This window comes from Elephas maximus, chromosome 11 (assembly GCF_024166365.1).
Source record: "Elephas maximus indicus isolate mEleMax1 chromosome 11, mEleMax1 primary haplotype, whole genome shotgun sequence".
Taxonomy (NCBI): Eukaryota; Metazoa; Chordata; class Mammalia; order Proboscidea; family Elephantidae; genus Elephas; species Elephas maximus.
In genome coordinates this window covers 13,671,008-13,683,549 of record NC_064829.1, presented here as the reverse complement: position 1 = coordinate 13,683,549, position 12,542 = coordinate 13,671,008, and the positions used below count along the sequence as shown (strand labels likewise).

Sequence of the window (12,542 nt, the reverse complement as noted above, 5' to 3'; positions counted from 1 at the left end):
AACAGTGGGAAAGCTCTGCCTTCTTCATTCTAGTTTACTGTTGCTGATTGACCTAAGCTGCTGGGCAACCCAGAGCTTCACCATAAGCAGAGACCTAGAGGAGGTCCACACCCAACAGTCGTCCCCAGAAATCTTTCTGCAGGACCCTACAGACAGAGGCCCGAGGGGCTCCCCACCTAGGCTTATGGTCTAGGGACTCCTAGGGCAAGGACTGTCATGGGAAGCAGCTGGCCAGGGACTGAGGTCTGGTTTGGTCAGTGTCCACTCTTTAGAAGGTCTCACATTGGCACTTTATTTTGCATTCTTAACACCGTACAGATCATGTTAAAATCCTAAGTGGGAAAACATATTCCAAAATTATAGTACTTGGGATATAAGTTAGGCCACTGTAACAAGAGAATAATGTAGTGGTTTAAACTAGGTATTTCTTTCCCTGGCATATAATAGGCACAGGCATGTAAATAGGCCCAGGTCTGTCATCCTCAACAGGTTTTTCCACTTATGCTTCAAAGTGGCTGCTCTGAGTCCTCCTCTCTTAGTCAGGAAAGGGAAAAGTAATGCCCAGTTGTTAAGGGCAAGATGCACAAGTGGAACCCGACACTTGCACTCGTATCCCATGAGCTAAGGCTTAGTCACGTGGCCACACCTAGCTGTAAGGGAAGCTGGGACATGCAGGCTGCAGCTGAGCCTCCATTTCCAGGGAAGCAGGGGAGAGTGGGCGTGTCTGCCACAGAACAGATTATCGGGGGTTTAGGATCAGCTGCTGTTTCGTATTACCTAAACTTTAGGAATGGGCCCAGATAACTTAGAGTTGAGACTAGTTTTCTGCGCTTGACTAATGCAGTTCAGATTTAAAGTGATGCCGCTCACAAAGGACAAATCTAGGTTTTTATCCTCTCTTTAACTCCCCTCCAATTGCTACTAACATTACTTTTACTTTCCCCTTGTTTAAGGGCTGTTGAGGAGCAGTTCAGAAGCATAAATAAGCCTACTTTAAATACCGGATACTTGATTATTGAGATAATTGTGTTCTCTCGGTACATACGCTTTCTCTAGAGGTGTTTCCTCTTCTGAAATAGGAGCATTGCTCACACTCCTGAGTTTCATCAGCTCTGCATTGGGGTGTGTGCGTTGTGTGTGTGTACCCATGCTCACAGCACAGAGCCCGAGACAGATTGTTATGTAGGACACCCACGCTAACTGTCCTCTGCTCCCAAGTTAGCATTCCTTTTGGCCTTCTTAAGTGCTAACTGCCCTTTCTGTTGTTCCCAAAGATAAAGAACAATCACTTGAATCAAGCAATCCACGTAGAGCGAGAGGCCATCATTGAGCTGCGAGTGCAGCTCCGGCTGCTGCAGCTGCAGCGGGCTCAGTCTGAGCAGCAGGTGCAGGACGAAGAGGAGCCTGAGAGGCGTGGGGGTGGAGCTCAGCCGCCAAGAGACAGTGTTCTCGAGACAAAGGCAACGAAAGAGCAGCCAAAGGCCATCAAGGAGCAAGGAAAGCCGTCACCGAGCAAAGACAGGAAGGAAACACCCATTTGAGCAGCCTCGTGGGCCAGTCACAGCATCCTTGCGGACTTTAAAGACCTGTGCATCTTACTGTAACACTGAGACTCAGCGCACAACTCTGCTGTGCTGTGCATTCTGTAACCACGTCCTTTCTCCTCAGAGATGCTTTTTTCTCTCACCTCTTTGACTTCTGCCCCACCAGGCTCAGGTTACAGGACAAAGCAGCGGAAGCATTTTTGGACTCGTAGGGGACAGATGAGTTTTCCAGATAGTATCAGCTTATTTGAAGATTAATTTTCTTTGTTTAACTTAAAATAACTATTTTAATCCTTGAGTGGCTTCTTTTTAAACCAAAAATCGTCTTTCTTTGCTTTTTTTAATCACAGCAGAATCAGGATCTCTTTCTCTCATTCAAGGGGGAAAAAACAAAACAAGTTAAATACTATACCTGCCTCGTGGCTTGGTCCATTGTCTCACTGTCAGGATTTCTGCTTACTTATCACTCTTGCTTGTGCCTTTTACACCTTTTTGGTGCAGATTATATAATGGGGAGCTGCCTCGTGTTTTCTGACTGGCCACAATGGCTCTTACTGGGTGTCTCCTTTACCCCCCTGCCCCTTGTAATTCTCTCACTTTACACTTCCAGGCCACAGTAAGTAAGCCCCCATCACCAAACAGCTGGGTTTGGTTGCAGACAGAGCTGGCTGCCCATGGAATGTGCCTGGCCAGGCCTGTGACAGCACGGGCCAGCAGCTCCCAGGAGCAGCAGCCCACCTCCCTCCTGTTACTCACTGAGTTGGTCGAAGGCAGCAGCCTTGGCCTAATCCATCCACACAAAGGATCTGTTTTCGGACCAGAAACCTTTTACATGACTGACCTTTCATTAAAAACAGAATGACTTATATTGCTTGCTTGGGCTAGAATGTAAATGTCTCTTTGCCTGAATAAGCCATATATATGCTCTTAAACAAACGTTTTGAATTATTCATACCACTTCAGTGAGCCTACTGATGGACTGCCAGTTGACACGACTGAGCAATAGAAAAAACATACTTTTCCTTTTAATAATAGCTAGGATTCCCACCTCCCTGTTTCCTTGCTCCAGATAACTCCTATAGATGATCTGAGGCTTCTGTGAGGCCGGGTTTTTAAGGCAACTTTGTCTCATTTGCACTCTCAGAATAAATGGCATTCATGAGATGGGTCCAGATCTCATGTTAATGAAAACCAGCCCCACACACTCAAGGTGATGAGAACAACTCCACAGAGTGCTCTGTCCTTTCCTCCTCCTGGTTAGTATTTATTTTCAGCACCTGTTCGATGTGGTTTTCTATCCTCTACCTATTGCACTGTTACGACTTGTCGGCCATTATTTGATTTTTGTATGAAAAAAAGCTTTGTTATAGAAATCAGCATACTATTTTTTTAAATCTGGAGAGAAGATATTATGGTGACTGAGAATATGGTCAGGCGTCAGACATACCTGTATAAAGGCCTTGCTGTCCTGTCTCATACTGTGTCCGTTTTATACTGGCTGGCAGTATTCAAGGTTTCTTTCTTTCTTTGTGTAAACTCTAATTTCTATCAAGGTGTCATCGATTTTTAAAATTAGTATTTCATTACAAATGTCTCAACGTTGGTTAATTTTTGCCAGGACCATTATTGATTAAGCAAATAAATTCAACAGCCATTTGGGGGAAAAAAAAGTTGCTTCTTTTTTTTTAATACATTATTTCTTTGAAATAACTTAGGACCCTGTGACTGGTAAGGAGTTGTTTTATATAATTCTTAAAGTCTAAAAGTAGCAAAATGTTTTGTTTCTAAATAACTTTGTATTCTTCACCTATATAAATTTGGTTCTCACTCCCCAGTGACTAGGATTTGTTCCAGCTGTGTGTTCTCCACCCTTTCCCAAATTGGGAAAGTGACTTCTCTGCTGTTAGAAGATTTGAAGAGATAATACTTTTTTTCCTTTTTCTTAATCTCTTTCCTTTTTTGGGAGCCAGACACTTAAAGAAATCTTTGTCAGGTCACTGGCTGCCTGCAGAGATAATGGAACAAAAACTTCTGTGACCATACACAAAGAATACATCCTTTGCAGAAATTGTTTGGAAATGTCACACAGATGGCTCTAGCCCTCAAACAGCAAAAACCAGCAATCACTGAGGAGTGGGAGAACTAGATTTCTAGAGTGACCACAACATAATACTCAGAATGTCCAGTTCTCAGAAAATTGAAAGTATACAAAGAAACAATAAAGTATTCCTATGGCCCATGTCTTAGTTTCCTAATGCTGCTGTAACAGAAATACCACAAGTGAGTGGCTTTAAAGAACAAAAGTTTGTTTTCTCACTGTTCAGGAAGATAAAAGTCCAAATTCAGAGTTTGGCTCTAGGGGATGAGGGGTCCTTCTTTGTCTGTTTCAGCTTCTAGTAGCCAGTAATCCTTGGAATACCTGGGCTTGTAGATTCACCTGCCTATAAAAAAAAAACTAAAAATTTTTTTTTTTTTTTATCCTTGGAATACCTGGGCTTGTAGATTCACCTGCCTATAGCATCAGATAATGTGTCTCTCCCCCCGCCCCCCCCCGCCCCTGTGTCTCTTCTGTGTTTTATCTGTTGTTTTTACATATCAGAAGTGATTAGATTGAGAATCAGCCCTGCTCGGGTATGGCCTAATTACCATAACAAAGGAAATTCCGTTTCCAAAGGGGATTATATCAACAGGTATGGGGTTAGGATTCCAGCATGTATTTTGGAGGGACACAATTCAATCCATAACAGCCTGGTCACAGGGAAGGAAAAAGAATTTGACCGAAACCCATCCCTGAGGAAACTCAGACACTATAATTATTAGTCAAAGGTATTAAATCAACTGTCTTAAATATGTTCATTGAGCTAAAGGAAATCAGGAAAATGATGTCTGAATAAAATGAGAATACCAATGAAGAGGTAGAAATTATAAAAAAGGAACCAAACAAATTTTGGAACTGAAAAGTACAGTAATTGAAATGAAAAAACTCCCTAGAGGATTTCAAACCGAGCAGGCAGAAGAAAGGATCAGCAAACTTGAAATTATCCAGTCTGAGGAGCAGGAAAAAAAGAAAAATGAACAGAGCCTGAGGAACCTGTGGGACACCATCAAGTGTAACAGCATACACATTATAGGAGTCCCAGAAGAACAGAAAGGGAGAAAGAGGCAGAAAAAAGTAGTTGAAGAAATAATAGTAGAAAACTTCCCAAATAATGTGAAAGGCATGAATATACACATCCCCAGAAGCTCAACAAATTCCAGGCAGGATAAATTCAAGGAGCTCTACACCGAGACACATTACAGTCAAATTGTTGAAACCCAAAGACAAAGTACCAAGAGAGAAGATACTCATCACGTACAAGTTATCCTTAATAAGATTACCTGCTAATTTCTCAGAAACCATGAAGGCCAGAAGGCAGTGGGATAGCAAATTTAAAGAAAAAAAACTGTCAAGAATTCTATACCTGGCAAAATGATCCTTCAAAAATGAAGGAGTAAGACATTTCCAATAGATAAAAACTGAGGGAGTTCATTACCAGTAGACCTGCCCTCCAATAAATGCTAAAGAGAGTCATGTTGAAATGGAAGTACAATAGTAACTTGAAGCGATAAGAAAAAATAAAGAACAACAGTAGAGGGAACTTCATAAGTAAATATAAAAGCCAGTATTATTGTACTTTTGGTTTGGTTTGTAACTTCCTTTCCCTATATGATTTAAAAGCTGAATGCATAAAACAATACTTATAAACCTATTTTCATGGGCATACAATGTATAAAGATGTAATCTGCAACAATAACAATACAAAGGGGAAGGGACAGAGATGTATAGGACCAGAAAGCCCCTTCCTCTCCCAGTCTCTTTCCCACAATTGACTGCATTTCTCTAATCAAATTTGATCTTACTCCCTTTTCTTGAAATATTTCAGGGGCTTCGCATTGAAACCAGGAGAAAATCCACAATTCCTGGCAAAATGTGCAAATTCTTCAACCATAAAGCTCGTAGTTTTCCAAAACCGTGTTATGTTTGTCTGCCTTTACAATTATTGTTTCCTTTCTCTTGAAAACCCCATCCTCTGGCCACATGATCTGGAATTAACTCCTACTCATCTTTCACAGCTCAGTTGCGGTGTAATTGCCCATGGTACCGAGCTTTTGGCCTCCCTATGCTTTAACTGTCACATGGAAGTTGTTCCATTACTGCTCAGTAAATAAATGGGTGAATGACATGCAACAAAAATGGTCACTTTGCTCTAGTATTAAGAATAAAAAAAGAATGATGATGGGATTACAGAATTTTTGAGTTGCATGGACCTTTAAAAAATTAGGAATTATTAATGCTTTTGTCTTAAGAGTAGGGCCGAAAGAAAGTATCCATGTTATAGAGAATTATTTACAAAAAAAATGTTCTTTGAGTCAGATGGTTTTTGATTCAAAATCCAATCCTGCAACTTAAAGAGTTTCTGTTCTTGGACAAGCCATTTAGTAGCCTCAAGGTTATCAGTTAAGAGACATTTAACAAGCTCATAGGATGTTGTTGTTAGGTGCCGTCTAGTCAGTTCAGACTCAAAGTGACCCTATGCACGACAGAATGAAACACTGCTGGGTCTTGCGCCATCTTCACTATCATGGCTATCCTTGAGTCCATTGTCGCAGCCACTGTGTCAATCCATCTTGTTGTGGGTCTCATTTTTCAATGTCTGCCAACTTTACCAAGCATGATGTCCTTTTCCGGGGACTGATCCATCCTGATAACATATCCAAAGTATGTGAGACAGTCTCACCATCCTTGTTTCTAAAGAGCATTCTAGCTATATTCCAAGACAAATTTGTTCATTCTTTTGGCAGTCTATGGTATATTATTCATTGTCCAGCTTTTGCATGCATGTGAGGCAGTTGAAAACACCATGGCTTGGGTGAGGTGCACCTTAGTCTTCAAGGTGACATCTTTGCTTTTCAACACTTTAAAGAGGTCCTTTGCAGCAGATTTGCCCAATGCAATGTGTTGTTTGATTTCTTGACTGCTGCTTCTGTGAGCGTTGATTGTGGATCCAAGTAAAATGAAATCCTTGACAACTTCAATCTTTTCCCCATTTATCATGATGTTACTTATTGGTCCAGTGTGAGGATTTTTTTTTTTTTTTTTTTTTTTATGTATGGCATATATATATTTTTTTATAGTGGTTAAGTGCTACAGCTGCTAACCAAAGGGTTGGTAGTTCAAATCCGTCAGGCGCTCCTTGGAAACCCTATGGGGCAGTTCTACTCTGTCCTATGGGGCCACTATGAGTCAGAACTGACTCGACGGCAGTGGGTTTGGTTCAGTGGGTTTTGAGGTGTAATCCATTTTGAAGGCTGTATGTGCTTTAAGTCCTCTTCACTTTCAGCAAGCAAGGTTGTATCATCTGCATAATGCAGGTTGTTATTGAGTCTTTGAATCCTGATGCCCTATTCTTCTTCATATAGTCCAGTTTCTCGGATTATTCGCTCAGCATACAGATTGAATACGTATGTGAAAAGATAAACCCTGACACACACCCTTCCTGACTTTAAACCACGCAGTATGTCCTTGTTTTGTTCAAACGACTGCCTCTTGATCTATATACAGGTTCCTCATGAGCACACTTAAGTGTTCTGGGATTCCCATTCTTCCCAATGTTATATATAACTTCTTAATGATCCACACAGTCAAATGCCTTTGCATAGTCAATAAAATGCAGGTAAACTTTTTTTTTTCTAAACATCTTTTTGGTATTCTCTGCTTTCAGCCAGGATCCATCCGACATCAGCTATGATATCTCTGGTTCCACGTCCTCTTCTGAACTCAGCTTCAATTTCTGGCAGTTCTCTGTAGGCATACTGCTGCAACCACTTCTGAATGATCTTAAGCAGAATTTTCCTTGCATGTGACATTAATGACATTGTTCAATAATTTCCACATTCGTGGGATCACCTTTCTTTGGAATGGGCATAAATATGGATCTCTTCCAGTCAGTTAGTTGGCCAGGTAGCTGTCTTCCAAATTTCTTGGCATAGACGAGTGAACACTTCTAGTGATGCAACTGTTTTTGAAACATAACCAATTGGTGTTCCATCAATTCCTGAAGTCTTGTTTTTCACCAATGCCTTCCGTGCAGCTTGGACCTCTTCCTTTAGTATCATCAGTTCCTGTCATATGCTACCTCCTGAAACGGTTGAATGTCAACCAATTCTCTTTGGTGTAGTGACTCTGTGTATTCTTACCATCTTCTTTTGATGCCTCCTGCCCATATTTTGCCCACAGAATCCTTCAATATTGCAGCTCGAGGCTTGAATTTTTTCTTCAGTTCTTCCAGCTTGAGAAATGCCGAATGTTCTTCTTTTTTGGTTTTCTAACTCGAAGTCTTTGCACATGTCATTATAATACTTTGTCTTCTCAAGCCACACTTTGAAATATTCTGTTCAGCTCTTTTACTTCTTCATTTCTTCCATATGCTTTAGCTACTTAACGTTCAAGAGCAAGTTTCAGACTCTCTTCTGACATCCATTTTGGTCTTTTCTTCTCTTTTTAATGACCTCTTGCTTTCTTCATGTATGATGTCCTTGATGTCATTCCACGACTCGTCGGATCTTCAGTCATTAGCGTTCAACGCATCAAATCTGTTCTTGAGATGGTCTCCAAATTCAGGTGGGATATACTGAAGTTTGTACTTTGTCTCTTGCGGACTTGTTCTAAGTTTCTTCAGCTTCAACTTGAACTTGCATATGAGCAATTGATGGCCTGTTCCCCAGTCCACCCCTGGCCTTGTTTTGACTGTTGATATTGAGCTTTTCCATTGTCTCTTTCCACAGTTGTAGTCGATTTGATTCCTGTGTATTCCAGCTGGTGAGGTCCATGTGTATAGTCGCCATTTATGTTGGTGAACAAAGGTATTTGCAATGAAGAAGTTGTTGGTCTTGAAAAATTCTATCATACGATCTCGTTTCTATCACCAAGGCCATATTTTCCAACTGTTGATCCCTCTTTTTTTGTTTCCAGCTTTTGCATTCCAATCACCAATAATTATCCTGATTGCCTGTTCAATCAATTTCAGTGGTTGTTGCATAAACTTGAATAATAGTTGTATTAACTGGTTTTCCTTGTAGGAGTATGGATATTATGACTGACAGCATTATACTTCAGGATAGATCTTGAAATGTTCGTTTTGATGATGAATGCAATAGTCATTGCAGCATAGTAGACCATATGATTGTCCAATTCAGATGGCCAATACCAGTCCATTTTAGCTCATTAATGCTCAGGGTATGGATGTTTATGTGTTCCATTTCATTTTTGACCATCTCCAATTTTCCTAGACTTGTACTTTGTACATTCCACATTTCAATTATTAATGGATATTTGCAGCTTCTCATTTTGAGTCTTGCCGTATCTGTAGATGGTGGTCACCAAAGCTTGACTCCATCCACATCATTAAGGTCAACACTACTTTGAGGTGGCAGCTCTTCCCCAGTTGTCAATTTTGAGTGCCTTCCAACCTGAGGGGCTCATCTTCTGGCACTATATCAGATGATGTTTCACTGCAGTTCTAAGGTTTTCACTGGCTAATCCTTTTCAGAAGTAGACTGCCCAGTCCTTCTTCCTAGTCTGTCTTTGTCTCAAAGCTCAGCTGAAACCTGTCCGCCATGGGTGACCCTACCAGTATTTGAATACCAGTGGCACAGCTTCTAGCATCACAGCAACATGCAGGCCCCCACAGTAAATGATAAATGGACAGATCTCATAGGAGAGTCTGGCTTAAATAGGATACTCTTTAGGAAGATCATTTATGATCTGAATTGTTTTCCTCAAACATTGGTTATAAGGTTGAAGTCCCAGGTGATGAAGCTATTGAAGAGGCAGAATCAGGACTGGAAATTCAGGTTTACTCCCTCTTTGTTCTAGAGGTTTGGGTAGGACATGTTACTGCTTGGATCACCTAGATTTCTTGTGTGGCCAGGTGGGGCCTAGAGTGGTCAAAGCTCACCAGCTGGTTGGCTCTGGCTTTAATCAGCCTTTTCCGTTCCCCAATGTACTGTACAAATGTTCATGCTTACAGCTTGCACGGTGACTAGAGCACAGAGAGGGTTTCCTTTCCCCCAACCCCACTGATGGTCTGTCCTAGTTGTAAAAAGATTGGAGTGACCACAGAAGGCTTTGAAGAATTCAAGTCATCTGCCAGTGGAAGCCAGTTGTCTGAACTTACAAATGCTGTGTCTGGCAGCACTGACTAAAGATGAATAGACCCACCTTTTCACAGGGAAACAGGCAACCTTCTCCACTAAGAGCAGAAAAGTGAGTCCCCTACAATTTAATTTCATGGAGTGATGACAGTTCCTCTTGAAGGACAGGCACAGTCACTCAAAGAGGTATCAAAATCCCTCCAGTCTTGCTCTTAAATGCTAGCAAGTGGCCACCTGAGATGCATTAATTGGTCCCAACCCACCTGGAGCAAAGGAGAATGAAGAACACCAAAGACACAAGGTAATTATGAGCCCAAGAGACAGAAAGGGCCACATAAACCAGAGACTACATCAGCCTGAGACCAGAAGAACTAGATGGTGCCCAGCTACAACCGATGACTGTCCTGACAGGGAACACAACAGAGAACCCCTGAGGGAGCAGGAGAGCAGTGGGATGCAGACCTCAAATTCTCGTAAAAAGACCAGACTGAGACTAGAAGGACCCTGGAGGTCATGGTCCCCAGACTTACTGTTAGGCCAAGACAGGAACCACTCCCAAAGCCAACTCTTCAGACAGGGATTGGACTGGACTATGGGATAGAAAATGATACCGGTGAGGAGTGAGCATCTTGGATCAAGCAGACCCATGAGACTATGTGGGCAGCTCCTCTCTGGAGGGATAGATGAGAGGGCAGAAGGGGTCAGAAGCTGGCTGAATGGACACAAAAATAGACAGTGGAGAGGAATGTGCTGTCTCATTAGAGGGAGAGAGCAACTAGAAGTATATAGCAAGGTGTATATAAATTTTTGTATGAGAGACTGACTTGATTTGTAAACTTTCACTTAAAGCACACACACACAAAAAAATCCCAATCTCAAGTGACTGAGGGCAAAAATATCTTAAAGGCATCTCAGAAGTGTATCAGACAACATCAGAGGGGAATAGTCAATGGTTTGGGTGAAAAGCTTTCATTCAGGGAAGCCTAAAGCTGTTTCTCTAAGAAAATGCTGAATGGAAGGAAAGAAGGCAGGAGCTGAAAGAACAGGGAGAAAAAAAGGCTTGAAAATTTCAACATGACCAAATTGCTTACAGTTCAAGTCCAAAGTCTCCAACCAGAGCAAGCACCTTTACTGGAACAATAAAAAAAAAAAGTGATATTGAAAAACCTCAGCTGAAACTTCAGGTACTGCCTGAACCACATGAAGAACATGAAATGCAGCTTCACAGAACGTCAGTGGAGAAGGGAAATTACTGGTCAGAAATAGAAGTTCCCAAAGTGCATGAAAACATCAGCCTTGCACATCAGCACCGTGATTCTTACAGGGAAATGGCCTGAGACCTGGAGACACAATTGGGAAGCACCACTTCCTTCATTCAAAGGTACATCAGCTCCTGTGAGGAAATCAGTCAAGAAAGTTGGTTGGCAGTTGTGTCAACAAGAGAAAGCTCAATGATCTAAGAAACCAGTCACAATAGGAAAATTTGGCAGAATTAGAGTTTGAAAGACAAATTCTTCAAAGTGGCCCCTTTGGGCCTGCTATTCCACGGGTAGCCCAGGGCAGCAGCCTGAGAGTATCAGGGCTGCCTCTGGCTCCTTTGGGGCCCAGGGCAGCAGGAAGGGCGAGCCGTGAGGGCACAGGGAGACGTGCAGGTTTGAGTCTGGTTTACAGCAACCAAAGCTGAAACATTCATAGCACGCCAAAACATCGGATGTGCTTCCACTCTTCATATTAATTGATTGATGTATTTTTAGTTTAACTTCTGGTACTTAACTGATGCTATATTTGCTCTTATTGAAGTATGATAGAAGTACAGTTCCTAGGATGATGCTTGCAGAATATAGATCATTTTAGTATAAATTTTTTCAACAGTTTTTTTTTTTTTATAGTACACATTGTTTTATGACATTGGTTAAGCAACCCTACGACATGTCAACACTCTCCCTTCTCGACCTTCAGTTCCCCATTACCAGCTTTCCAGTTCCCTCCCACCTTCTAGTCCTTGCTCCTGGGCTGGTGTGCCCTTTTAGTCTCGTTTTGTTTTATGGGCCTGTCTAATCTTTGGCTGAAGGGTGAACCTCAGGAATGACTTCATTACTGAGCTAAAACAGTGTCCGGGGGCCATACTCCTGGGGCTTCTTCAGTCTCTGTCAGGTCAGTAAGTCTGGTCTTTTTTTGTGAGTTAGAATTTTGTTCTACATTTTTCTCTAGCTCTCTCTGGACCATTGTGATCCCTGTCAGTGCAGTCAGTGGTGGTAGCCAGGCACCACTGAGTTGTTGGACTTAGACTGGTGGAAGCCATGGTAGTTGTGGTCCATTAGTCCTTTGGACTAATCTTTCCCATGTGTCTTCAGTTTCCTTTCTTCTCTCTTGCTCCCAAAGGGATGAGACCAGTGGAGTATCTTAGATGGCCACTCACAGGATTTTAAGACCTAGGATGCTACTCACCAAAGTAGGATGTAGAAGATATTCTCTATAAATTATATTATGCCAATTGAGCTAGATGTTCCCTGAGACCATGGTCCCCACAGCCCTCAGCCCAGCAATTTGATCCCTCAGGGAGTTTGGATGTGTCTACGGTGCTTCCATGACCTTGTCTTGTACGAGTTGTGCTGGCTTCCCCAGTATTGTGTACTATCTTACCCTTCACCAAAGTTACCACTTACCTATTGTCTAAACCCAGAAAAAAAAAAAAAAAACAGTGCCGTCGAGTCGATTTCGACTCATAGCGAGCACCTGGCAGATTCAAACTGCTGACCATTTGGTTACCTATTTTATAGGTTACCTATTTGGTTACCTATTGTC

The 12,542-nt window shown here is 41.9% G+C and overlaps 2 protein-coding genes across 2 annotated transcripts in view; one reads left to right on the top strand and one right to left on the bottom strand.

Annotated features, from left to right (window-relative positions):
- The window catches only part of RALBP1 (ralA binding protein 1), a 94,051-nt gene extending 92,411 nt beyond the window's left edge, over positions 1-1,640 (top strand). The window contains exon 10 of the mRNA XM_049900165.1: positions 1,275-1,640. Within this exon, the coding sequence (XP_049756122.1) occupies positions 1,275-1,541 (267 nt within the window). The 3' untranslated portion in view covers positions 1,542-1,640. The remainder of the gene's footprint in view (positions 1-1,274) is intronic.
- The window catches only part of PPP4R1 (protein phosphatase 4 regulatory subunit 1), a 181,257-nt gene that overhangs the window by 35,683 nt on the left and 133,032 nt on the right, over positions 1-12,542 (bottom strand). The gene's annotated exons all lie outside the window — the stretch shown is intronic.